Consider the following 25176-nt stretch of genomic DNA (forward strand, 5'->3'; position numbering starts at 1 on the left):
GCCACCATGAGGTTAGTAAATGCCACGTGCCGTCGAAGCCATTCGGTGACAATTTGAGCTGAAGGTGGTTTTGGGGTCTAGGGGAAGTCGAATCATGGTACTCATTACAGGTAGTTTTCTTATGAAATCAATCTAAAATAACCAAGATTTTATATATATATATTTTTTTTAATTACTGATTTACAGGTTGAGTAATAACAATTTAGACATGGCTGGAATGTGCAAACAAACTCTTAATAAACAACAAATATTTTATTTTATATTACTACATTAAATTAATTTTATTTTTCTCTTTTGATATCTCTATTGCATTTTACAATATAATTTTTTTTATTCTATAACGTGTATTGTTATTGTTCGCAACTTAAACTTTTAATGTATTAAGATTTGTAGAGTTCTGGACCGAACTGCATTGCCACGATTAGATAACCTCCAAATGCGCTGATAAACTGCAAAAGAGAAAGAAAAAGATTATTATCTGCTCAGAAATGACGCAAGTAATTACATTAGCAGTGCAGCTGCTCCTTGCGAAGAAACTGCTGTTTGATGGGCGTGTTTGCATTGGGTGGGTGGCCTGTCGGGTGACGCCGCGTGTCTCCGACGAAGTTTGCTTTAGATGCTGGAGTCCAGGCCACTGGGTGAAGTTCTGTAATAGCGCAGATACAAGTGGCCATACGTATGGTAAGGCCGGCAATGTACGTAAAGATTGCAAGTTCTACGGTCATGCGTCCGGAGGTCAAGGATGCAAGACCGGTCCATCTGTTCCGCAGTAACGTCATGTTGTCTTTGAGGGACAGCTTCACCCGGGAGGGGTGGGAGGCTTCGATCTTCCACCTTTAATGATCAGGTGGGGCAACTCCTATTTGGATGCCATTGGGGGAATGTAAGACCGTAGTCCCGGTGGGGGATCTCTTTGGGGGAGTCCCGGTAGGGAGCTCCCTTTCGAGAACTCCTCATTTGAGACATGGCATGCAGAAAGACAGAGTCCCGACTGCCTGGGCGGGGCCTTGAGTCCTCCCGAGGTAGTTTGAGGCGAAGGCACCTCCCGGAGCTGGGTTTATGCTTAATTGTGTGTCCATTATCCTGGCTGTGGGGGGGGGGCGAGGGACGACAATTATATGGATAGTAGTACACTCTAGCGTGCTAAAGAAGAATTTTCAAACAGGATGAAGCCCCACACATGCAGATATTGGGTGGGGTGTGCTCATCGACATGTTCTCTGAAGGACTAATAGAAAGAGAAGTTTCAATTCATTAGGCACCGCGATTTGATTGTGATGATTTTTTTTTAGAGTTAATCTTAACAATAGCATTTGCTTTAGCAATAGCAAATACCAAGAAAGAATCCAGTCATTTGACCACTTGCCTCAAATAATAACAGAAGACATGGAAACGATTTCCGGAGACATAATTGTAAGAATGTGAAATGAGGTTGATGACCTTGACGGGGTCCAGTGCTGTGATCGGTTGTGGTAAGAAGAGCAAAAAATTAGACATTGGGCTTTCACATAATGAAACACGTACCTTTAATTTTCTTCTTTTTTTTGTGCATGGGATGTGAAAATGTATGAAAAATGCCATGCCTGACCGGGATTCAAATTCAGGACCTACGGTTGAACGGCCCTGACGCTTCCATTCGCGGTACGGAGGCCCGGGAAATTACATTTTCTATTTAAAACCATGTTATTGTTTTTTGGACACCCGGCATATGTAATTTAAAAATTAGTTAAACTTTCCACAGAGTTTGAAATCAGAAAAGGAAAAAGTTCAATACAGTTAATATGGAACTGATCGGTAGAATAATAATTTGCAATAAAGGTCCTTAAAAAGTTAATTGAAGATCCAGCTTAGCTCATTTATTCCAGGCCTATCAAATCAGAAGTTGATTTTCTGCAATAAACAGATTAATATTTTATTAATGTAATAGTTATAACTAATAATAATGATAGTGGATTAGTGTCAATCCAAAATAGCTTGCTAACATTAGCAATCAGGCGTCGGTCCACAAAGAAGTAATCAGCGCAGCTGATCTTTGGTGAAAATAGTTTTACTTGCTTAATGAAGTGCGATACCTACAATAAAAAATTTCTTTTAATTTAATATATCGAAAATAAAAGAAAAGTTGAAGATATTTTTAATTTCTTCCGGAACACATTAGTATTGATTTTCTTTGGTTATTAAGACGAGTTTATAAATTGATTTAACAATAGAGAATTAAATTTACAGTAGCGAGGAAGGCAATTATAAGTAGCAAGTGGTGTCCTGGAATTTATTTTAAAAGGAGAAAATTTTTTTGAAAAAGAATCAAAATGCGCCAAAAATGACATGTAACCGTGAATTTTGTATATGGAATACTAATGTATCTTTTGTGTAACTTTCATGTTATTGTCAAATAATATCTTTACAATAATTAATTCTATGACGAAATATTTAATTTGAAAATTTTTCACTAAATTATTTTTTTGTAAGTAGAGTGTTCCTTCTACCGCAGCAACCAATCAGCGAGCAGCATTTTTACTATACATAATAAAGAAGAGCCAATCAGAGTGCAACACGCGACTTAGGCCAATTCTAGAGAAACGTTACATATTATGCAGCCTATTACAGACAAATTTACATATTTCGCACTCTTTTGCAAGCATCTTTTTTCAAGTTAATGAAAAATGATGCTCTTGAACGTATATGTATATGTTTCTGAACATTCGCAAAAACAATTTCATATAAATGTAATAAAAAAATAATTACATATTCAACATTAATATAAACATTATATTCAATGTTATTATAAATAAAATGATGATGATGTATGCCATCATTACTTTCAGCGGAAGCGGGTGTTGTAGATTTTTAATTTTTTATAGTGTTGATAGCTAATTATTGACAGCTGATGTTATTTTATTTATATTTTACATAAGAAACGTGATTTCTTAGACATAGCCTATTTCGAGATACGCCCTTTTTATTTACTGAAAGATATGATATTTTTAACGCAATTTTCAAAATCGTTATATCTACTTCTGTAAAATAAATTATTCATATTGGTGCTTTTGTTTCCTGAACGTTAGGCTATCTCTTTCTTTTTTTCTTTTTCCTGTTTAGCCTCCGGTAATTACCTTTCCGATAATACTTCAGAGGATGAATGAGGATATGGATGAGTGTAAATGAAGTCCTGTAAAGTCTCAGTTCGACCATTCCTGAGATGTGTGATTAATTGAAACCCAACCATCAAAGAACACCGGTATTCACGATCTAGTATTCAAATCCGTGTAAAAATAACTGACTTTAGTAGGACTTTAAGCTGGAACTCTCGACTTCCAAATTAGCTGATTAAGGTAGACGCGTTCATCACTAGACCAACCCGGTGGGTAGGCTATCTCTACTGGATACTTTTGATTGAGCATTGAATAATTTTCACAGCTAGTGTTAAAATACTAAAATATAACTCTAATTGCAAGTGTAGAATTTTTGAATCTTATACGATACCTTTTTTACTTGAACGAAGTAAAAGAGTAATGTAATTGCGAAAAATTTCGGTTTTCAGATTTAAACGGAAATGTCCATTTTGAAAATCCCTGAATCCATTTTCAATAATTTCGGTGTGACGTCTGTACGTATGTATCTTGCATAACTCAAAAACGATTAGCTCTATGTAGAATGTTGAAATTTTAGATTTAGGACTGTTAATATCTAGTTGTGCACTACCCCTTTTGATTGCAATCGACCAAAAGTGTCCAAAAGCCTAAAATTCAAAGACTGGATTTTTGAACTTTTCTTTACTGCTAATAAGTCCTCATTGAGAGCTTTTCAATGATATAATAAGTGGTACTTATTTTCATTGGTTCCAGAGTTATAGCCAAATAAAGTTTTAATTAATAAAATATTTGGATCTTATAAGGGGAAGGCACATCGGTTCGAATCAGACTTCAACTCCTTTTTCTTTAACTTTTTTGTTTAATTTAAATATATATATTTATTAATAATTATTAACCTCTGATTGTAAAACAATTACAATAAATAATAATTGAATTATAGCAAAAAAAAAGAAAAACAACATTGAAAAATATCAGAAGATATTAATGAAATAAAATTTTACGTACATTTCATTTTAAAAAATTATGAAAATGTAATTTAATAGGCGTACAAGGAAGTCATATGGTGTCTACATCAAATTTTTACCTCTTATTATTTGATCGATTTGATCCTCTTTCTAAATTTTTAAACGATATATATTAGTCTCTACTGCCTAATTAATACCTTTGATTCAAAGGTATTAGGAAATGCCTAAGATACAAGGCATTTTCTGTAAATAATCCTTTCCTAATCACTAAATTGCCACAAAGAATGTGTATTATCATTCAGAAACTTAAAATAAAAGTAACTTAATGTAAAAGCATAGAAAAGCATTTTTGATATATAAAATTATGGAAAACAGTGCTTCATGTTAACTCAGCGGTTCTTGAATTGGAGGTAAATGAACCGTTCCTGTCGCTCAAAACTGTCGCTTTTGATTTCCCTTTCCATTTCTGAGCATGAAAATAGGAATGCACTTTTTTCGTGGCACTAATATCTCCACGATCGGTGTACTTTATCTGCACATTATAGCTTGTTGTCGGACGCTGTGCTTCATATCGATGAGCGCGACGCTAGCCGAACAGATATCAGCGGAAGTACACCTACACGCCTGCACAAGCGCCCCTACTATCAAGTCAGCTGACCGCCCCACATCCCATCACAGTGGTATGGCCCCACCATGCGCTAGCCGTCTTTATAGGAAGTATGCCAGTACTGAGAGAGATTTTCTCGCAAATCCCAACTAGGTGTTCACCAAGAAGAAAATGGAAGAAGGAAGAAGTTTCCTGGCTGGTCCAGTATGGAACCTCTTTGTGAATACAAACTTCCCTGCTGGAGTAGCAGACCTGACTGGCTCTGCCGAGGTAGCCTGGACCTGGTCACTATCTGCCCGTTGCACCTTGTTGGCTTTAATTCCCCTGGCCGGTGAGCAGACCAAAGGGCCTACCAGGAGGAGCCTGCGGAACATAAGAAAGCTCGGGAAGAACCGCCTCGGTCCACGCCAAGCCGATACTGCAGGACTCTGGGGACTACCACTACTTTTTTTCTATTTAGCCTCCGGAAGTACCATTGTAGTGTAGTCTTGTTCAGTCTCAGTTCGACCATTCCTGAGATGTGTGGTTAATTGAAATCCAACCACCAAAGAACACCGGTATCCATGATCTGGTATACAAATCCATATAAAAGTAACTGCCTTTACTAGGATTTGAACCTTATACGACTTTGAAATCAGATGATTTACGATGACGAGCCACTTTTACCGCGCATTAATAGGGATCCACTTGCCGCTGAGGAGAAGCTTGGTCCGATTCCAATGGACGAGCGGCAACTTTCCGACTACAGCTATCTCCGGGGGTCCGGTCCAGGGACTGGACTCAACAGCCCTTCTCAAATCTCCTTGTAAATACACAAATGAACCTTTTCAGGGCCATCATTTCAAAAACTCCAAACAGCTCTTATCAGGACTACCACAAAGTAACATAGGAGCAATTTGGTGACAAATTAAAGATACTTCTGTTCTTATTTGAGCATTGTAGCTCTACTATGACATCAGTATGAACTGGGAAGGGATTTAACTGCAACTCGCGTTCCAAAGTTATTGCAACTCGAGTCTGGGCGTAGCGGTATCGAAGTTACGCGAAGATAATCGAGAATCATGCACTTCTGCTATTTCAGAGTACTGAGATACTCATATCCTTTTAGCAGATTTTCAATAATTAGGGATCTTCTCTTTCTTGAAGTTACGAGATATTTTTTTACTTTTGTTGGCAAGCTAGTATCGACAACCAAAATAAACAACAACCTCATTATATGTGCTAATTTAAGCTAATTACAATATAATTTATTTATTTATTTTGTCTGTGCAATAGAATAGCTACATAAAGCGTTTGTATATCACACAGAAGTACAGAAAACATGAATATATAACTCAATTTTATATATAATAATTACAAGTTACAATTTACATTTTACAATTCAAAAAACAATAATTCAAAATACACAAAACCTAGAATACAATTTCAATAATAATACTCGTTAAAAATAATAATAATTACAAATTATGATGAAATATCAGACAATTTTGTTTAAATAATTGCAAACCCATAAAAATTAAATCAGCAACTAGAGTTTTGATTATGAAGATTATTAAGTAATATTCATTTTTATTTTTATGTTGCATCTCACCACCCCTCGAGCAACCTTAGCACAAAACACAAATCAATACAATAAAATAATTGCCTGCAAATAATTCAAATCAACACCTGATGTTTCGCTGCCGTGCTCTTGTGGTGGGGGAGGGATCAGAGATCGGGTATGCAAATAATTCCCTGAGGCTTCCAACGGATAATTTTTTATTCGAAACAAAGAAGTCAAACCTCCCATTATAATCATTAGTAACATCCTTGCACCTTGCATTGGGAAACAAATCAGATTTTCACTCAGTCTTAAAAGGTTGTTTGAAATTTCCCATTCCCATACAAGGAACGTGTGGCGCCATGCCAGAGCAGTTATCAAACTGACAAGCCATGTTGTAAGCAACAAACCATGAAAGTATAACAACTAAAAACATTTTCTTCTGTCATTTAACTAAGTAAGGCCAAGTCGTTTGCGAATTTCTTCACATGTAAAATCGACAGGAAAATTAAATTTGAGTAGGAACCATGAAATAAATTTCCCTTAGTCATCCCAATCGATTTGTGGGAAAAATTCGGGCAGTCATATTCAAATTGCAAAGAGGTTGAGAGGCTGAAGTATTTGGGATGCCGTTTCGGCCGGGCCAGTACTGGAACGGAACGGTCATCGCAATGCATCGGGTATATATTTCGTTCAGTTGCCCATCTCCCACCTGCGGAAGAGCTGCAGAGCCTCGTGGTGGATACATGTCACACCACGACTAAGGGAAGATCCTTGTATAAATTTATACAGGATCTGGGGGGGATAGTATGCCTCGAGCTCGTTTTTAAGGGCAACGGGTGCCCAGGTGCTCACCAACCATGTTAATTTAAACGAATATCTGTTTGGTTCCACCTGGCAGCTGATGAGCTTTGCTTCTGTGGGGAGGTCCAGTCAAATTAACCCCTGACGTTTCACTGTCTTGCTCTTGGGGGGGGGGGGGCAGAGATCGGGCCACTCTGCAACTTAGAAGTCAAGGGAAAAATCGGCCACTCACAAACGGCGAGTCAATGAGGCGAGAGCCGAATTGTCGGACCTTGTGGGAATTCTTTGATGTAGTTGCTTGGTTCAACCAACATCAGTAGTTTACCTAAGGAAAAGACTCCTACCGCAGTGCTGTGGGAAGCTAACTTAGAGATATATATGGCTGACCACCAGCTAATTAAGACTCAAAAATAATTTAATATGGTGGACAGGTACTTGCTGGCATTCAGTGACCTTGGCGTGGCAGCGAATTGTTGTCTCGGCGAAATGAATTTTAATTTATGGATGTCATATATATTTTTAGTAGTTGACGGGGTGCGTCTACACATTTTAGCAAATATATGACAGGTGAGCGGTTGGGACACGTAAGCAGGTGGTGTATGGCACTGCACTTAGTCCGCTCACGCTGTTAGGTAAGCTCTAGGAGCTATTTAGGATACTGGTCGCTAAACTGTTTGAGGCTCAGTAGCCGTTTGTGACATAGACATTTGATTGTATGCTTTAGGGCGACCGAATGGGATGGTGGCGGGAGAAATTCCAAGCAAACCATATCCTCGATCACTCCAGATGTAAAATCCGTGTCCTGGTTCCACACTACCGTTAAGGTATTCCAGATAATAACGAACCAGTGACTTGTACAGAGTGATAAATAATAATAATATTGTAATAATCAGATAAAAAATTATTAAAATATCTAAAAATATATTAATCTGAACTCAGAAAACATTTCTTGGATTCATTTTTTTCTTTTTTTAATGAATAAATTAATATGTTAATTCCTATTATGAGTATCATGATAATTCTAACTAGAAATAATAACAAAACCGCTAAGGAATAAATCTGCACAGTTTTAATAATATCTGTCCAGTAGTTATTGTGTAATGCGCACACAGGGATGAACCTAGTTATCATTTGATTGCATATCTAGTTATTAGTAGTTTACTAACCTTTTGCTGGAGCTTGTAATCATAACACACTGTCGGTATTTCATACAAATCATTTATGAACCGATAAGTCTGAAAAAAAGTAAATATATCTGATTTATACACATCTGAATATTATTATAAACATTAGAGTGACAATCTTTTGATATTAACCTCTTTTTTTTTTCATAACAATGAAATTGCACTCCTGTTATACAAGAGTAAATTGGGAGTCATCTTGTAATTTAAATGCTGGATACAAACTATTGTAATTACTTGCTAATATTAATGAAAATCGATGATTTAATAAACATTTAAAAATTTTTATGTATGTATTATTCAATAGAAGAAAATATTTTGTTAATTTAATTCTATTATGTATAATCGTGCGCTAAATACAAAGGTACAGAGCCAGAAAATTGGATATAACAAAAAAAAAATTGGGCCTGCATAACTGTATATCTCCGGGGGTTACACCCCCTCTGTGAAACAAACACAAATTTATCAGACAATTTTTTTTTTTATTGAACAAGAACTACATATTTTTATCTATTTTTCGATGTAATCAACTAGTTTTTCTAAACATTTTTCATACCTTGCGACAAATTTTTAAATTCCACTCTCATAAAAATTTCGTCAATTTTCTTCAACCATTTAAAGACGCTTCCTTAACTTCATCATCATTAGCGAAACGCTGCCCTCCCAAGTCTTGCTTGAGAGGGCCAAACAGGTGGTAGTGGCCGGGTGCTAGGTCAGGGCTGTAAGGCGGATAAGACCACGCTTACCTCTTGAATTTTTACAGTAACTCCTTTGTCACATGAGTCTGAATGAGGAGTAGCGTTTTCGTGAAGAAGAACGACCCCATCTTCCGGGTCTTTAATCTTTAATGACTTTACGCAATTTTTTTAAAGTCATAAATTCACTGTAAACCTCTCTCAGAATCGAAAAAGACTGTCAGCATAACTTTCGAACATGTGGGGATGTTTTCACGTATTTTGGCTGCGGGCGGCGAATTTTTATGACTCCATTCATTTGATGTTCGTTTAGTCTCAGGAGTGTAATGAAACATCCAGCTCTCATCCCGTGTGATGATTTGTTTAAAAAACTGTGGACCAGTCTTGGAATAACATTGAAGAAAAGAAAGAATAGGCGCAAAACGTTGATATTGTGGTTGTCGGTTAACAGATGTGCCATACATCGTGCACACATCTTATAGTAACCAAGCTGATCGTGAATAATCGCAAACACACTACCATAACCGATGTTAAGTTCACTTGCAATCTCTCTAATTTTAATGAGCCGGTTACCCAAGATCATTTCATTCATGCATTCCGCGTTAGTCGTCGTGTTTGCAGTTGAAGGACGCCCAGCACGCAGTTCGTCACATTTTTTCTTCCGTTTCTGAACTTTTGGCACAATTTTGTGATGATGGGGCTTGACATTGCATTCTCACCGTAAACCTCAACAATTTGGCAATGAATTTCACAATTGTAATTTTTTGCCCACAAAGATTGGACTACTGAACCCACTTCTATGCTGGACGAAACCTCTAGAGGACATGCCATATTGACGATACTACACACGTACGGAATGTCATACAGAATTGTTTCTGGGGTGGGGGTACATGAAGACAGCAACACAACCAGTACTGCCACCACAAGACATTAATATATCCCTTTCAGTTCAAAAACACGGCAAAGGTGTAACTTACTTTTTGATCCACCTCTCGTATATTTGCATAATGATATAAGTAATTATTTTGAAATGAAATCTTCTTTAGGCGCGTTGTGTCAGAATTTTTTGTACATACGAATTACATGGGAAAAAAAAACGCTGACTAGTAATCAAAATCTGTAACGTAACGCAAGACACTGACGCGAAGCATATATATAGGAAAGAGAAAAGGGCATAGAGAGAGAAAATGTATACGTGTATATGAGTGTATAGTATAATATGTAGTAGCAGAAGATGGTAGGTGGGAGAAAAAACTGCCGGTGATTCACAACAATTCTCCCTCTCAATCGATCTCTTTCTCTCTTTCAATATACATGCCCATAAACGGGTATACGTATAGATTAGTACACGGTAGACTGTGAATTATAATTAGACGTACCACGTTGCTTCTCAGTTGTGTTTGTATACATATGTACATTGAAATATTTGTATATTATATATCAGGTGTTTTTTTATATGAAATTTTTCAATACGTACTCATAATAATAAAAAAATAATAATTGTTTAAATTCAGTGTAAGTGTAACATATTATATTTGTGAAGAATACTGGATGAAAAAGAGAGTACATCAAAAATGTATTTTATGTTTATATTTTATATTTTTTATTATAACGTGTGCACGTGACACATTCAAAAAGCATATACGGCATAATATTATGTACTATGTATGTATATGTATTATAACATATTTTTTCCCCATGTTCCCATGTAATTTGTATGTACAAGTTTTCACTTCAAAAATATATTTGGGTCTGTAAAATATTGTTTTTATTCTGAATATGTGTTCATAACTTTCATAATAATCAAGTGGCATAAATTAAAGAAAAACGATTTTTACAATCTTCACGAAATAATTAGTTTCATTCGTCGGTTTTTTAACTGGGTTATTTTAAAAACAAAAATTTTGACGAAATCCATTTTTAGAAATAATTGAATAAAAAAAAAACAAAATTGTTAAGTATTACTTTGAATATCACGGGTATGAAATGGAATCGGTAGTGAACAGTTTACAGAAATGGAATAGGAACAGTTTAACCGTACGTAATCAGCCTATTATTATAAATGCAAATGTACAAATTCATATTTGTTCTAATTGATTTGTCATTCTGATAATTAAATTGATATCTTTTATACCCAAATTATTTCAATTTTTTTTATTAAAATCTATCATAATATTGCCCGTTTACTATTATTGATTTTCACACAATTAGGTGTTTTTCAAATCATCCGTTAATATTTTTGTAAATATTTCTGTCTTAGGGTGATTAAACTTTAAATAGAAAAAAAATAATATTTGAGATTTTTTGATTTTTATAATATTCATAAAGTTTCTTTATATTTTTAACTTAAATGTTGTACTTTTTAAAATATTCACAATGTTTAGTGCAGCTTTGTGCATATAACTTTGTGTGCACCGTAGATGTTATCTTTTATGACATTCTAGGTTTCAGCAAACGTAAAAATACTTTTTATCTCATTCAAAATGGTAATGTTAACGATACACGTATATTTTTATTGATCAATCGTAGATATCCATAATCCAATAAATGGAAAATGAACATATGGCTGTATGGAATTGAACACATGAACAAATGGTAGTCCAATTTGAACGCACGTTGAGCATTTTTGAATAACGACTATTAAATTATTATTTAAATATCTAAACGGATTTTGTATCAAGATTACACAGGATTTTTAGGTAGATTTCATAAGAAAGCTACCTATTGTAATAGGTGCCATGATTCGTTTTCCGGAAAATTTCGAAATATCTTTGCGTTTCACATCCCCCAGACCCCAAAACCAATGTCAGTTCGAACGTTTATACGAGTATATATATTTTTCAGTTTCTTGTCTACAAGATAACTGCCGTAATTTTGCGCCAATCACTTTCAGATTGACGCATAAAATATAACGACCAAAAATTCGACTGTGTTCGTTAATGGGAAAAATCTGACCATGGGGTACTTTTTTGGAAAAAAATATTGCTGTAACTTTCTTATTAAGTAAAATATTGAACACGTTTCAAGTGGTGGCTAGTCCTCTAAACATTACCTAACACTTTTATCTGAAATAAATTTTTGATATGACCAACTCTTACGACAAGTGATGACCAAAACAAAAAAAATATATATATAACAGAAGAAAATATCGAATTCGTTTAAAGTTCCTACTATTATTTGGATAAGGGCCTAAAACTTATCTGAGTAAATTTTTTTTATATCACCAACCATTGGCCCAGGGGGTGGAAAAAGTGGGGTTTTGAGACAGAAAAAAATCATACCTCCCTTAATAGGCACAGTACTGAATCGGTTTAAATTGTTCGTTAGACCTCTAAGTATAATCTAAAATGATAGTGTGAAATAATTTTTGATAAGACCAACCCTTACGGCAAGGGATGAATAAAAAAAAAAGAAACAGAAAAAATATCGCTATAACTTTCTTATTAAGTAAAATATCGAACTCGTTTAAAGTTCCTACTATTCTTTGGATGAAAGCCTAAAACTTATCTACGTAAACGTTTTTCATATCACCAACCATTATTCCAGGAGTTGGAAAAAGTTGGGTTTTGAAGACAAAAAAATTCATACCTCCGTTAACAGGCACAGTATTGAATCGGTTTAAATTGGTCGTTAGACCTCTAAATATAACATAAAACGTTTGTGTGAAATAAGTTTTGGTATGACCAACTCTTACGGCAAGGGATGAACAAAATATTTCTGGAATTGTAAGAAGATGGGACTTGTCGTATGCTAAACACGTGAAACTTTTTTTCATATGCAACCATTGTCGTATTGAGTCAATTTGAAGTTTTTCTTAACTTTAAGGTGGAAATTTTTTTTATCCCCTACTTAGCACTAGTGAAATCTACCCCTGCCTTCCGGCGTGCCGAAAGGGATTTTTTAGATTATCACACATTGTAGGTTAACGTACTTCATTTAATGCAATGATTACCAGATTTAATATGAAATATTATTTAAAACTTTTTCCGGTTCCTGTGTTTATAGTTAAAGTGTAAATTTAAAGTGTATATATTGTTACCACATATATGTCTAATTTAATATCAGCGGGCGATAACGCTAGCAACGATGTGAGAGTGGCTCACAGTGTACAGACGGGCAGATACAAACATCACCCCCACCGCGCAGATGACCGTGCACTTCTTCCACCATAGCGGCGCTGCAGCCTCACCACTTTCAGGCTCCTATAAAAGAGCGTGCACAAGAGTGAATTGACAATTCTCGGAAAGTGCAGGCCAAAGAAGAACGAAGAGGTCATCGGAAGGAGAAGAAGAAGAAGAAGAAGAAGAAGAAGAAGAAGAAGATAGAAGACCGTATACGCGACCCAACGTCCCGGACGGGAGTCTGAGAAAGAGTCCAGCAGAGATCTGTCCTGAAGGGCAGCCAACAAAGAAGTGGTGAAGAGCTTCTACTCAAAATTTCCCTTAATACATCCAATTAAATTTGTTTAAATCAGCAATTGCGACTCCTCAGGAGAAGGGGGCGCATTGCTCTCTCCATATAGTTATTGCCCCGTTGTGGCGTATTCCTGCTAGCCTATGTAGCGTTAGCACCGGAAGGACTTCAGTAGAAGGTCTGAAGGGGAATTACGTCGGGAGGACAGGTTTTCAGAAGCCTAGCCTTCCCCGGTCGGCTAGGGAGAATCTATAAACTCCCGCCAACTTTGCATTCCATTCCAATCAGAATTGACAATTCATCGTCGACCACCACCTGGAGAAGACCAAGAAGAAGAAGAAGATGGAAGAAGACAGAAAAGTTCCCTGACCGGCTCAACGTGGGACCTCCAGGCGGATGGCAACATCCCCGCCGGAGCAGAATCCCTGGGCGGCCCGTCGAGGGAGTCGCTGGTTGCGGACGCTACTTTTCCGCTCCAGCTCCAGCTCGCCGGGCTTCAATTGGCCTGGCCGGCGGAATCAGCCGCAGGAGCCGGCCCAGCATGGGATCACTCGGGGAGAACCGCCTCGGCCATGCCGGCGAAGGACGACCGACGCTGACCCGACACTGCGGGGCTCTGGGGGCCACCACTGCCACGCTGTAGAGGGGACCCAACTGCCGCTGAGGAAAAGCCCGGTCGGACTTAAATGGACGAACCGCAACTCCCCGACGTCGCCGGAGACCAGCTTCCGGAAACAACAGTTCTTCTCAAAGCTAACACAAAAACGGCCCTTTTTAGGGCCACCACAAGGTTATGACGAACCGTCGATGCCATTCGACGACAAAAATAGCCCTTTTCAGGGCCACCTGAAACGTTTGTAAGTACCACGTGCCGTCGAAACCATTCGGCGACAAGTAGCGCCCAACGTGGGGCGAAGATCGTCTGGACGAGAAGACTGGACATTGCCATACGTTTGCTGACCATATGTTAGCCGACAGACCAACACCAAAGGGGCCCAACAACATTGACTGCCTGGTGGTGGGCATCCGTGCAGCATTTCCGCCGTTGATAACGGCAACTTTCAGCGGTCTTCCACATGAGGATCCAGAACTGTTCCAAGAAGAATAGAGAGTGCCTGTTGAGCAATGGGCCGAGTACGCCGAACGGCAGCTGAAAGGAGAGGCTCTATCCTGAGCCAGGCAATACAAAGACCTACAACTCGATTGGTCCGAGTTCATCGACCGATTTCGGCATTAATATAACCGCCCGCAGACTCCCGCCAAGCTCTGGTCTCAACTTTACAGACAAACGCAAGGAGCTAATGAATCGGCGGAATTTTTCCTCTTGCAGAAGAGGAAACTCATTCACCAACTAGCTTCCGGTACTGAAGTTGCCTTCCTACCCATATTGCTGGAGCAGTTCAGACCCCAGATTCGACTTTCGCTGCGAGCGGCAACCATCCATGATATTGACGACCTGCTGCATCGGGCCGTTGTCATTGAAGCAGCCGAACAAGAGATCCAAACTACAATGTTAAAAAGTACTCACGAAATCCGCGTTACTCCTGGGCGGAGTTCGCTGGCTAGAGTAAGTGAGCTTCAACCGGATACTTCCGTGGCTAGAACAAATAACAAGGCAACTCGACGTAGAAGCAGCTTGGCTCCGTGGTGTCATTACTGCCCGGAGCGCCATTTATACAGGGACTGCCCTATTAGGAAGTCGCAGCAGGGAAACGAGTAAGGGTCTCGGCTGTGGAGCCAACCGGGACCCTCAATCAACTAGGCTCAGACATCCCTTGAATCACCGTCGAAGTAGCAGGACGACTCACGAAAGCGACCATAGATTCTGCGGCCAACTTCAGGTTTGGAAGAGTGAGCTGTTACCGTGGCAAGCCAATTCCAACACAGACGTGTTGAAATTGCGTTAATTCTACCTCCTGCAGTATCACGGGAGTGGTGCAAATAGAGCTTCTCTGTGGCGACATGAAAATTCCCACAACGCTTCTACTAGTTCTGGGGCTTCGGGAAGAAATCATCTTGGGACACGACTGACTGAAGGAGCAACAGTAAATTTATTAATACCATAATTAATAAGATTATGCAATAATTGCCAAAAAGAATCTAATTTCGCTTTGACTTCTTAAATGATCTCAATGTATCAAACATCGAATTGCGGAATTTAAGGAACGTAATTGTTGATATGCAACTAATATCTTCATGTTTGCTCTGAAATTTATAATGATTTCCGATTTCAAGTAAATTTCATAAATCTTTATAATGTAATTGAAATAAAATCTTACCAAATTGGAAAATGTTGTTCCTACGTCGGCCAGCAGATAAAGCATCAATAGAGAGACGATTCTTAAAAGCAATCCAGTCATATAAATTGTTAAATTATCTTCTGAGAATGGAATCAAAGGAGTAAAAAGAACCAATATTCCAAGACGTACGAATAACAATATTATGTACCAACCGTATATTGAATTAAAAGCGTTCATACACTTAGAGAATTTTTCATGAAGTAACTGATATGTATTTATCCGTTTCCTTTCATCTATTGCAGGATTATTTTTCTGTGGATTTTTAAAGCAGATCTGTTTACAGTATTTTGAAGCTGAATTCATATAATCATTGTACATATCTTAATTCCTTAGCAACATACAACATAATCCCGTTTTGAATATCTATCGCAAAGTTTATTTTAACTCGTAATGCAACCAAAAGCCTGGCTCCTCTGAAAACCTTAGAGAAAGAAAGCAGTCATACTGTTGCTTAAAGTGAAACATATGAAGAATAATCCACGATATTTCAGTCTTTTGAGTGCCTTATGTTCCATACTAATCAATAAATCATTATAGTCTTCCATATTTTTCTGTAATGCTAACCATGAAGGTGCACCATACACTATGCTAACTGTAAGTAGAAAATTTACTGCTTCTTGAATACTAATTGCTTTGCTAAAACTGTATACATAAACTAATAACATTGTAAAATATTGAATTATTAAGAAAGGTATTAAATCCATTTTTCTTATTGGTCGGCGAACCCTCTTTTGACAGTAAATTGCAGGATATAATGGTACATATCTAAAGAAAACAGACAGCGACTGAAGATCATTCATAAATTGAGTATTTTCTTTTTTAAATATAGTTTTAATAAAAGATTGCATTGTATTTCTTAGTATTTGATATAAATTCAGAAAACGATCCTTTTTTATAAAGTACAAACCTATGATTCTATTGTGTTGAAACATTTCAGTTCTTGCTTTCTTATTGCGCAATACTTTGCTTTCCAAACGTATATATATATATATATATATATGCTCACTTATTAAATTATAAATTTAATAATAAAAAGGAATAATAAAAAAAAATTACATTAGACTTAATGGCAAAATAAAAATTAAATAAATAATAAATGATCTTTTTTCGCATAAATAGTGTTTCAGTTTTAATACAATACTAATATATTGATTTTTGTTTAATCAAATAAAAATTGTTTGTTAACAACTTTATTTTATATCCAGTTTAATTAATAATTTTTTTCTACTTTATGCTATTACAGACTATTTATTAGAATAAAAAAAAGAAATCATTTTGGTTAAAAAAAACCCAGACTTTTTCCATAATTATAATGAGATTTCCAAGTTCTCTGAGAGTGATAAAAGCAGTTTTAAGTAATCTGATTGATGCATTTCTATAAATACCTAAATTTATGCATATTTTCATGGTTTACAAGATGTTTGATCCACACTGAAATGTCCACTTACGATAAGGTCCATCTGAAGTCCAATGTCCATTAATTATTTAGTCCATATTCCAGTTTAGTCCATCGCACTTATGTCCATTCTAGGTAATATCCGTTTACCGTATTGTCCAGTAGAAGACCTTTAAATAAAGTCCATTATTTGTCTAGTCCATTTAGCGAGATAAAAAAAAAACAAATAAATATATATATTTTAATTTATTTATTGTTTATGTATCCCAGAAATAATTATGACATACGAGGAATGTGAAAAAAATAATGAGACTAACTTTTAACTTACAAAAGTTTTAATTTTTTTCAAACTACAATATTATTCCCTTCCCTTGCTATAAATTAGTTCCCTTGGGCAGCTATACACCGGCGAAGCCAGGAACACCGAACCCAGCTATGCCGTTTCCGGGCCCTGCCCTAGCAGCCGGGTCTCAGTCGTTGTTTTTTTTTCTTAACGTACCTCCTTCCACTTCTTGTAACTTACTTCCTTTGCTCGTATAACCTCAGCCACGAATCTCTCTATTGTCGGCCATTCCTGTTTACGGCTCAGCATATACTTTGTTGTAGTTTCCGGGGTAATCTCTTATAAGTTATATCTTGCTTTTAGATCCTCTCAACGTGCAAATTAAAAAAAAAACCTTTGTTCTCTCTTTAAGATATAGAACGCGAATTGCATCAGGATGTATGCTTTAGAAGACTTCTAGTGTTGCTTGAATTTTATTGTTTATTGAAACCTTCCAGTAAATGTTCAGTGAAGCCCTTTTTGCAGATGACAAGACTGTACTAGTTTTGTATGTGAAGATAAAATTTAACAGGAATGCGATAGAAGCTCAAAAATTTTTCAGTTGATGGATTGTAATCATCTAATTTTAAATATGGGTAAAACCATATTTAAATTTTAATTGGGTGTCTCCGGCTCTTCGCGTGAATAGAATTCGGATCAATGATAAAGCTGTTATTTCTGTTGTTTAGAAAGTTTCTGGGTAAGTTTTAAGGCGACAAGTTCTCGTGATACGACCAAATTGGTTACGTTTATCAAAATTAAGCCACACTATGGCCTAAATAATAACCTAAGTGTCTTCATTATTAAATATTTATTGTACTTACATATATTCTCGTAGAAAGTATATTATTATCTTTTGGATCTCGAATCAACAAACATGAATTTTGTAAGCTTACATTTAATTCTCTAAATATATTAGCTTTTTTATGAATTTAATCATGTATGTAAAATATTATTTGTGTTAATAATTTATTTTCTACTTCCTTGAACTATAACAAAGTATGTTTATGTTCTGATCAAAAGGTTTTCTTGAATCTTATTTAATTTGCTTATTTTTGGTAGATCTCTTCTTTTGCGATTTGTTTCTCTTAAAGGGGAAAGATATCAAATGCAATATTTTATTTGTTCATTCAAATTTCATTTTTTTTCTGTTTGTGAACAGTTGAAAGAATTTTAATGGAGAACCTAAGAAGATTAAAAGGGTATGAATTAGATTACACTTAAATTTTTGTATCTGTTGAATGCCAACCTCCAATTAGATGCAATTTCTGTTGATGAATCGATGTGTTCTTTATTTTTTGAATGAACATATAATGTTTTAATAAAAATAAAACTTTTTTATTTTGAACGAACATATAATGTTCGACTGCCCCGCTCTTGTGGCAAGGGGGGGGGGCAGAACTCGGGCCACCCTGGAACTTAGAGCTCAACAGGAAAATTGGCCATTCACAAGCGGCGAGTCTATGTGGCATGAACCGCATTGTTGGACCGTGTGGATGTTCCTTGATGCAATTGCTTTTTTCAACCGGCATCAGTAGTTTCTTAAGAGAAATGAACCTAGGCGTAGCAGGGAATTGCTTATATATTTATGACAATTATTTATATTTATATAAAATAAATTATATATTTATGACAGTCATATATTTTAATATAGATGAGGAATGCCTACGCAATTTTAGTTAATGTATGACAAATGAACAGGCTGAAACACAAGCGAATGGTGTATTGCACCACGCTTATTCTGTTCACGCTATTAGGTTACCCCTAGGAGCTAGTTAGGAGATTGGTCACTTAAATTGTTCGAGACTCAGTTGCCCTTCGTGGCACAGACATTCGGTCGTATGCTTTAGGGCGACCGAATGGGTAGGTGGCGGGAGTAATACAGAATGCCAAACCAAACTTTCCTCTTTCCTAGGATAGGTAGTATCTATCCAAAGCTTTCTAACCAATTTAACACATCTATATCTAATCCGATTAGGTTTGTTACCATTCAGAAGTATCTGCGTGTTATCCTTGATGAGAAACTTCAATTCAAGGAGCACCTCTAGTTTGTAGCGAAGAAGGCAAGGCCATCGATGACTTCTTCGGGGTCCGTAGAGTCATTGATCCCGATTGGGGGTTAAATTATCGCACCATGCGTATTCTTTACAAAGATGTCTGTGAGGCCATATTGTTGTACGCTGCGCCCGTCTGGGCTCGTCGTTTACAATTCCAATGTTATAGGTATATACTTTTGCGAGCCTAGCGTCTTCTAACTGTTTTCGGTGGCTACAGAACTGTCTCGCGAGAGGCAGTCACTATGATCGCTGGTACAAAACCCATTGATATTTTAGCTACGGAACGCAGCAAGCGGTATATTTCCAAGAAGGAAGGCCTTCTAACGTCAGGGCGTATGCGGGAAATTGAAGACCAAGGTTTTGACTCTCGGCAAGCTAGGTGGAACGATTCTTCTACTGGTCGATACACACATGGTATTTTTCCAAATGTTAGGGAGTTGCGAGCGATTAACTGGGTTTCCCCAATCGGCATATAACTCAATTTTATTTCGGGACGTGGTGCTTCTAGGGATAGTTTGACTAGGTTTAGGTTGGTTGACTCCGGCTTGTGTCCTGACTGTAAGGTCGATGACCCTGTGGACCATGTCCTGTATGTTTTTCCGCGTTACGAAGCTGAGCGTACCAGAGTTGTTATTGAACTTGAGAGAGTAAACTCCTTCTATGATCTGTGAGTCAACTGGAGGACTGGCAGAGATTGGACAATTGTGGCTGGCCTCCTTCGATTCCTCGCCCAGCGCGGGACGGCCGAGGGAATTTAGTAGAGTAGTAAACCGGGCGGCTAGGAACCGCCTGGACAGTTTGATTGGCCGAAGGAAGGCGGCGAGCCACGGTTAGTTAAATCTGAGGTAATTATAAATTGTATAAGCTGTCGGCGGAACGGCGACTGCACTGCCGAGGTTATGGTTCCCAAGCAGCTGTGAGGTGTAGCGGCATCTCGACGATGGTTTATGAGGTGAGTGTCACGCGGGACTCTGCGATGGAGCTGAATGAGAGTAGGAGGTCTGTTCCCCTCTTCCTTGTAGACCAGACCGGAGTCCATAATTTAGCCTAAGTCTGGGCTATGAACTAAGTTGAGTTCAGTAAGAGAATTTAGGATTAAATTTCGTTGTTGCGATCAACATTTTTTGGTGGTATGTTGTGTTTAAGTTGCCTCGAAAATCGAGACATTCAGGAAATTGGCTCAATATAAGTAAAACTAGGCGCGGGGTTCGTGCTTCCACGAACTCGGTTAGCTAGTTCAGAGCGAAACGATGTAGGACATTCAAGATATTTGAACGAGGCCTACAGAGAAGGGAAAAGCTGAGTTAATAAATCACCGATACGAATGTCTATCGACGCATTTACATCGGTTGCATCCCAACGAGGCCAGACTTATTACTGAGGGCGATAGACGACTCCCGTTAAAGCCCATCAGGGCTAGCAACGGGAGGGGCAACGATAGTGGAGGGACCGGTGTCAAAAGGTGGGTGTCTTCCTCTATGGGGTTGGGATGTCTATATCTAATTATCAATGACGTAACCAGATTTTTTGCCTGGTTATCTTTGGACAGCTTCTTTTTAGTGTACTGTTTTGGATCTTATTTTAACGGCCAAACTAGGGGCTCAAATGTTCTTTGAGTACGTGATGCTGCTAATATTATACTTATAAAACTAAACAAATGCAAAATATTTAAAATATTATTTTTGTTGAAAGCATAATATTTATTAATTTTTTTTTTTACAGTTACTGAACTTTCAAATGACCTCTAGTGTTGCTATAATTTTATGGTTATACTTGTTTATGTACAAGAAAATGAAATTATATTTGATTACTTTTATAAGTGGTTATAAATCGGATAAAAACATCTCTCACCACTTACCTGTAATAAATAAATAATTTTCTTTAATACATTTTAACTGTATACTTTTTGTCAACTGTCAAAGTTTATATAGTATCTTCAGATATTTGTATGAATTATTTTTAAGTAATTTATAATTTTTTATATTAAAATTATACAACGTAAATGTTAAATTCTTTAAATTGTTTAGTTCCATAGCCGAACGTTTTAAATTTACGTTTACATTAAAAGAAAAAAATACTCTTTCATTATAATGTATATTTTTTGAAGAGTATATATTAATTAATTTCCTAATATATACTTTATTTTATTAAGTCATTAGTATCGATACATTTTAGCTGCTATGTGCAGAATATAAGCAGTGTATTCCTTTTAAGAGATAAATTTTATTTGATTAATCATAAATACTGGTAAATAGTTATATAGGGATAATATAAAATGACCGACTCGTATTCGTTTTTATATAATTCAGTTCGAATTGTATTAAAAACTTTAAAATTTTTTGGTCTCCTTCCATTAAAAGTAACAACAGCCGAATTTGGGTACTTCAAATATGACTGGAAGAGTTATGAATTTTGGTATCCGTATTTAATCTTAGGTGTAATTTATTCCTTCTTGTATATTCCAATATATTTCCCGGGCATAAATAAACATAACAATTACAGTCCAAATTCTAAATTAATAGATATTCTATTGTATTTTGATTCAATGACCGTAATTTTACAACAGTTAACCCTCGTACCACTGTTTAAGAATATTAATAAAGTTTTTATGAAAATCGAAACATTTGATAAAAATATTCAAACATACTTTCCTTCGTATAATTTAAACAGATATTTTGAAAACGAGTATGATAAATATTTTAATCTTAGTTTATTATTAACCATCATTCCATTTGTATTACTATCCGTTTTCCTAGACTACATAAATCTTAACATTCATGTGGTGCTTGTAAGAATTTTGTTTTATTTTTTAATGACTTTCCCAACTCACATGAGTTTCACGCTGAATGTTGTATTTTTATCATGTTTACAAAAAAGGATAAAAATTTTACATCATTTACTAAGTACGTTCACGGTAAATGTTAGAAGAGGCACGTTAGAACACGACACACCATCACAGTTTATAAGAAAAGTAAGATTGTTGCATTATGATTTAACTGAATATTATTGTGAAGTCAAGAATGCATTCAGATGGGAACGTTTGTTTAATCATTATTATACCAGATATGCAATTATACCACCACTGCTTTTTTCATTAAAAATATACCACCAGGTTCGAGTTGCATTATGGGCTATCTACTATATTTCAATATTCGTATATGTAGCTGTTATTTCTACCAGATCAGAATACATGGTAAGTTACGTTTACGTTTCGTTAAATTAAAGTAATGTTTTTTAAAAACGAAATTATGTTCGGTAAATGTTTGTTAGTTATATCTACACAATTATTTTTATCATTATCTATACAAAACTTCACTCTTCAATTCTTTGAATTTACGTAAAATGGCAAGTGGATACCCGCTAAATTTTTATGAAATGCAAAAGGTATTTCTAAGTGTTTAAAGAAATAAATAGCTAGGTTTTAAATAAATTTCATAACTGATATCAAGAGGTAAGAACTTCGGTTTTGCTTGACAGATATTTTATTGCGATTAATAAATGTTGTGTTTAAACATTTACAATTGGCTGCATTTCAGAAATATTTGCTATATAAAATTAAATAATGCATTTAGATAAAGAAATCTCTCTCAGCACGACGGAAGGCGGAGGTAGATTTCACTGGAGCTAAGGGGATAAAAAAGATTTTCACCTTAAAGTTAACAAAAAATTCAAATTCACTGAATATGATGGTTGGATGTAAAAAATATTTCACATGTTTAGCATACGACAAGCTCCATTTTCTTACAATTCCAACCATATTTTGGTTATCCCTTTTCGTAACGGTTGGTCATACCCAAAATTGTTTCAGACAAAAGTTTTAGGTAATGTTTAGAGGCTTGTCTCCGTGGCGCGAGTGGGGTAGCGTCTTGGTCTTTCATCCAGAGGCCTCGGTTTCGAATCCCGGTTAGGCATGGCATTTTCACACACGCTAGATCATTCCCCCAATCTTCTTAACCAATACCTAACGAAGGTTCCGGAAGTTATACAAAAAAAAGATGTTCAGATGACTAATGTTCACTTTAAATTTTTTTCGATACTATGCCTATTAAAGAAGTTATGATTTTTATTTTCTTCGAAACCCCAGTTTTGTAACCCCCTGGGCTAATGGTTGGTGATATCAAAATATTTACTCATATAAGTTTTAGGTCCTTATGCAAAGAATAATGGAACTTTAAACGAATTCGATATTTTACTTAATAAGGCATTTATAGCTATATTTGTTGTTTTTTTTTTTCAAAAAGCCCCCTCAAGTTCGATGTTGGCCGTTAACGAACTCGACGGAGATTTTGGGACGATTTTCTTTAAGGTAAGTATACTGTGCGCGCTGGTACATGTGTCACTCCCAACGCGCAGTTTCCCACCACAGCGGTACTGATGCCCACCTATCTCAGGCTTCAATAAAAGACCGTGCACGAGAGTGAATTTTTAATTCATCGTTCACTTCCACCTGGAAAATACCAAGAAGAAGAAGAAGAAGAAGAAAAATAAGTTGTCATGTCGACAAGAAAGTGAAATATATATATATATATATATAAAAGTCGAATAATGGTACCCATAAAATAGGTAGCTTTCATATGAAATCTACCTAAAATTGTTGATTTGCGATTGTAACATTTTAATTATTATCATGTTAATAGTTGTATATGTATAAAATTACTGTTTGTTGTTATTTATTAATTTTATAAAACCCTGCTATTTAATTAACCAATTAATTATTTCATAAAGTTCATAATTTACCTTTTTCAGGTTCGTGCTATCATAAAGGATTTATTAAAGATGAACACAGTTCTTATTGATGACGACTTAAAGGATGAGGTAAATACAAATTTTTTATCACAAGTAATATTTGTGTACGCGTGAATGCACGCGTAAGATAAATAATTTAATTTAGTATTTTTAGGTTTATATATCATGATAGTTCACACTAAGTAGAAAATTCTTATTGTAAAAATTTCCACATTTTTTGAGAAAAAATTATGGAATTGTAGTTTTGGATGACTGTGTTCAGGGAATATCTTCCAACACTAAAAATTTGCGTGAGAACGAATGAAAGAAATTTAATCCAGTATAACCCGTTCATTTATACAATTATTTTCCGTTGCAGACGGTTCATTAGATATACTTTTAAAAGCAAGAGAATGTTTCTTTTGAAATTTATAAAACCGATCTTAATTTTTACAAACTTTAAAGTTACTATAATTAATTGCATATTGATACTTGAAAACATTTTTTAAAGTGCAGTCCTAAAACAGGATTTGATTTTCCATCAAATTCGTTGAAAACTCTTAATAAGAATATTATCAGTCGTTGCACCCGGACCAGTTGTTATAAAATTACTTCTTGAATTATAATTCCAGTCTTCATAATTATATAGAGTGTTTTTAAAATGGTGGGCTGGCTATACTTTTTTGGATCCTACTTGTAAAACTAAACAAAATGTATCCTTAGGAAAAATGGCAATTTCTCCTTCGTCTCCCCCTGTCCACCAGTTTGTTATTTTTATATAAAAATTTATATCTCAAGTTCAGATAGAGTAATAACGTTAATACGAGTATTTGGTATCCGTCTTGGTAATAAATTTTTTAGTTAGAAAAAAATCAGGACTACATACTTTCGCAAATTAAAAAATGATGGCCCTGTTTATTTTTCAATCCGTTATATTTCCATAAATATTAATTTTATCAAAATTTATTTTATTTACTAAAATAGTAAACCTTTTATTTTGAACAAACTGACATTTTATTCCTTAAAATCGGTTTACAAATAGCCGAGTTATGGCCGAAAATTGATGTAATTATGTGACTG

At 35.9% G+C, this 25176-nt stretch overlaps 1 protein-coding gene across 1 annotated transcript in view; it reads left to right on the forward strand.

The window, feature by feature from the left end:
• Positions 1 to 25176, forward strand: part of LOC142317643 (uncharacterized) — a 93668-nt gene that overhangs the window by 23302 nt on the left and 45190 nt on the right. The window contains exon 5 of the mRNA XM_075354200.1: positions 24118 to 24186. Coding sequence (XP_075210315.1) covers positions 24118 to 24186 — 69 coding nt within the window. The remainder of the gene's footprint in view (positions 1 to 24117; positions 24187 to 25176) is intronic.

Source organism: Lycorma delicatula, chromosome 1 (genome assembly GCF_047948215.1).
Source record: "Lycorma delicatula isolate Av1 chromosome 1, ASM4794821v1, whole genome shotgun sequence".
Classification (NCBI taxonomy): domain Eukaryota; kingdom Metazoa; phylum Arthropoda; class Insecta; order Hemiptera; family Fulgoridae; genus Lycorma; species Lycorma delicatula.